At 35.3% G+C, this 2,701-nt stretch overlaps 1 protein-coding gene across 1 annotated transcript; it reads right to left on the bottom strand.

Annotated features, from left to right (window-relative positions):
* Window positions 1-369: 369 nt before the first annotated feature.
* LOC145775497 (uncharacterized) lies at window positions 370-1,421 on the bottom strand. The gene is made up of 3 exons (XM_082586795.1): window positions 1,383-1,421; window positions 1,007-1,175; window positions 370-545 (listed from the first exon to the last, which is right to left on the bottom strand). The coding sequence occupies exons 1-3, from the start codon at window positions 1,419-1,421 to the stop codon at window positions 370-372; spliced, it is 384 nt and encodes a 127-aa protein (XP_082442921.1).
* Between the last annotated feature and the right edge of the window lie 1,280 nt (window positions 1,422-2,701).

The following is a 2,701-nucleotide window of genomic DNA, read 5'->3' as shown; positions in this document are numbered from 1 at the left end:
ACGTAGCAAATCTGTTACGTCAGGCACATTCGCACTACCTACAGTATTTTGAAACGTAGCAGATCTGTAACGTCAGGCGCTCTAGCAACAAAAGCACACAATAAACAGTAACAAGCAACTAGTTTATTTTCACTCAAACAGCACAAAATTGTTAATTTTTTGTAGAATTTCAAAACAGTGTTTCGTTTTGTCTATGCAAAGGTGTTCTTCACATTTCTAACAAAAGTATAGGCAGCTTGTCCAGCCAGACATTTTGCATAATCCCCTTTCTTTGTAAATATATATGCAAACTTCTTAGCTGTTTTTTCGAGACGTTTGGAAGGGTCTAACTGGACCAAATACAAATAGGACTGCTCCACAATAGCTTCATCATATAACAGTTTGAAATAATTGGCTGGTGATGAAATGTGGGTCAGCTTGTTCACGCACAGTGGTCATCGAAGGGGTGTTTCTCATGGAAGGACTTTTTCTTACACAGCTCCAAATTGAACAGGGTGGTTTGGTTGTCCTTGATGGTGGATTGATGGATTCCATTATGCCTTCATCTAAAAATAACAAGTTGTAAAAGAGTAAGGAAAAATACTACAAAGCTGCAGTATAAAAGTAAATGACAAGAATCACTATTATTTTCCATTTATGAATTTGACATACATATGCAATTATGCATTGTACAAACATTACCTATTGTGGGACTGAGAAATAAGTGAGACATTCTCAAACAAATACAAAACTCAATGTGGCTCAAGAGAGCATGGTGGAGAGTCCTTTTTACCATCAGAGTATATATCGAACACATCAGTTTGATAGTAGAGAGGTATGATTTATATTTTTAGTTGTCGTCGCCGTGTGGGCCTCTGGTTATCATTATAACATGGAGTGGATTTTTTTGCAGTACATGTAAGTTTCTTTTGTGACAAAGTCCACCAAAGCTGAGTTAATGCTTGGTTATATGGAAGGCCAGCCATTATACGTGTTCACTGATAGTGTTTATTTGTATAAAACTTACCTGAATCACTAAAGCTGTCATCTGGCACATCAACAAAGGTAGAAGGGTCCACTACTGGAACATTCTTAGTGTCAGACTCCAAAATATCAAAACATTCATCTTCTCTTTTCCACCAACTGGTCTTGTATACCGATTTTTTCCATAAAAAGATCATGCATTCATTTTGCACCTATGAAAATAAAACTTGATTGATTACAAATCTAACAAAACAAAAGTTTTGAGGTCAAAAAAACAGTTGCATGATGGACGAAGTCAACAGATGTGTTACGTTTGAACTTAGGATGACTGTAGCATATATAAACATCATTTATGAAATATTTTGTTATCAACTACTCCAACAGTCTTATTTTCAAATAAAACAAAAAATCCAACGCACCTGGGTGTTCTGAAAATCCAAAACTTTACGAGAGAACATCTAGGCTAAGCTGCTGTTGCTATGAACCTGACTCAAAGAACTTTGTGTTCGAAAAAATCAGTGAAGCGAGACCGCAGTGTTTCCAAAATGAAATAGCACTATAGTCAGATGCCACAAAATCAAATTCTTCAAAATTAAAACTTATGAATGCTTTTACAGTAAAATAAATTGCGATAATTTGAAACGTAACAGATCTGTCACAAATGTCCATATAGGGTATCTAAGGCGGTTTGGGATCTTAAGGACAAGAGTGTTGATCCTAAAATATCATGGTCCTCCACAGCTATGCTCGGACTTGCAGTGGAGGTGGCCGCAATAATTTGTGGCCTTTGTCTTTTTGAAAAGCTGGCCTTTCTAAAGGCCGATTGTAGCCACCTTCTGAACAAGGGTTCTGAACTGGTGAGTAAATGTCGTCATCGCAACAAACTTAAACTCAAATACTTCAAAATAACATAAATTTAAATTCATTTCTACAGGTTACTAGGGTTATCGCATTTTTATTCTCTATGACGTCACATCGGGCAGTAAACATATCGATAATCATAATCTTTGTATATACCTATATGTCAGTTCACAGATCTTTTAAAACTCTAATACAATCATCATCGGCCAATAAACATATCGAATCAAAACTGCAGCTCAAATGATCACGAACTGCCACTGATTGGTACAATTTCATAAATAGCACATCCTAACTGTCAATGATACAGAGAAAGTATCAAATTGCCTTTTTTTTTTTAACCTTTAAAACGGTTTGCATTTTTTTATTTCGCAAAAATTTTATCCACACAAACCAACCATAGTTATAGATTAAACTTATTTGTTTTTTTTATTAACGAAATAACAGTTATGTAAAGGCTTGTTCCTTAAAATCGTGAAGTTAAGCTGGTTTTAACTCTGATTTGCCTCACTTGCCACTGCTCTAAGTAGGCCTAAGACACTTTAAAGTAACGCAAGAAAATTTTTGTTTTATTAACAACAACAAAAATTACTAGAGAACATAAGCATTTTTTATTCAAATATCCAACTAAATTAACAACTTGTTTGTTGCTGAATATTTCATAAAATTTTCAGATTAGTTTGGCACAACTTCTTGCTTCAAAGCTCTGGGCAATAATTCTTTAAGAATCTCATTGGAAAGACAGCTCTCTTTTCTCGTTGTGATATCAACGGGTGCAGCAAACCTCTTTTATGCCAAGTAGGTAGGCCTCGTGGGATTTTCCACAAGAACTTTGAGTGCTTATCAATGCTTTGTATGATCCATCAAAAGCTCCGGCCAT

The sequence above is a fragment of the Aplidium turbinatum genome, chromosome 8, assembly GCF_918807975.1.
Source record: "Aplidium turbinatum chromosome 8, kaAplTurb1.1, whole genome shotgun sequence".
NCBI lineage: Eukaryota > Metazoa > Chordata > Ascidiacea > Aplousobranchia > Polyclinidae > Aplidium > Aplidium turbinatum.
The sequence above is the reverse complement of the archived record's forward strand: the minus strand, read 5'-3'. Positions and strand labels throughout refer to the sequence as shown.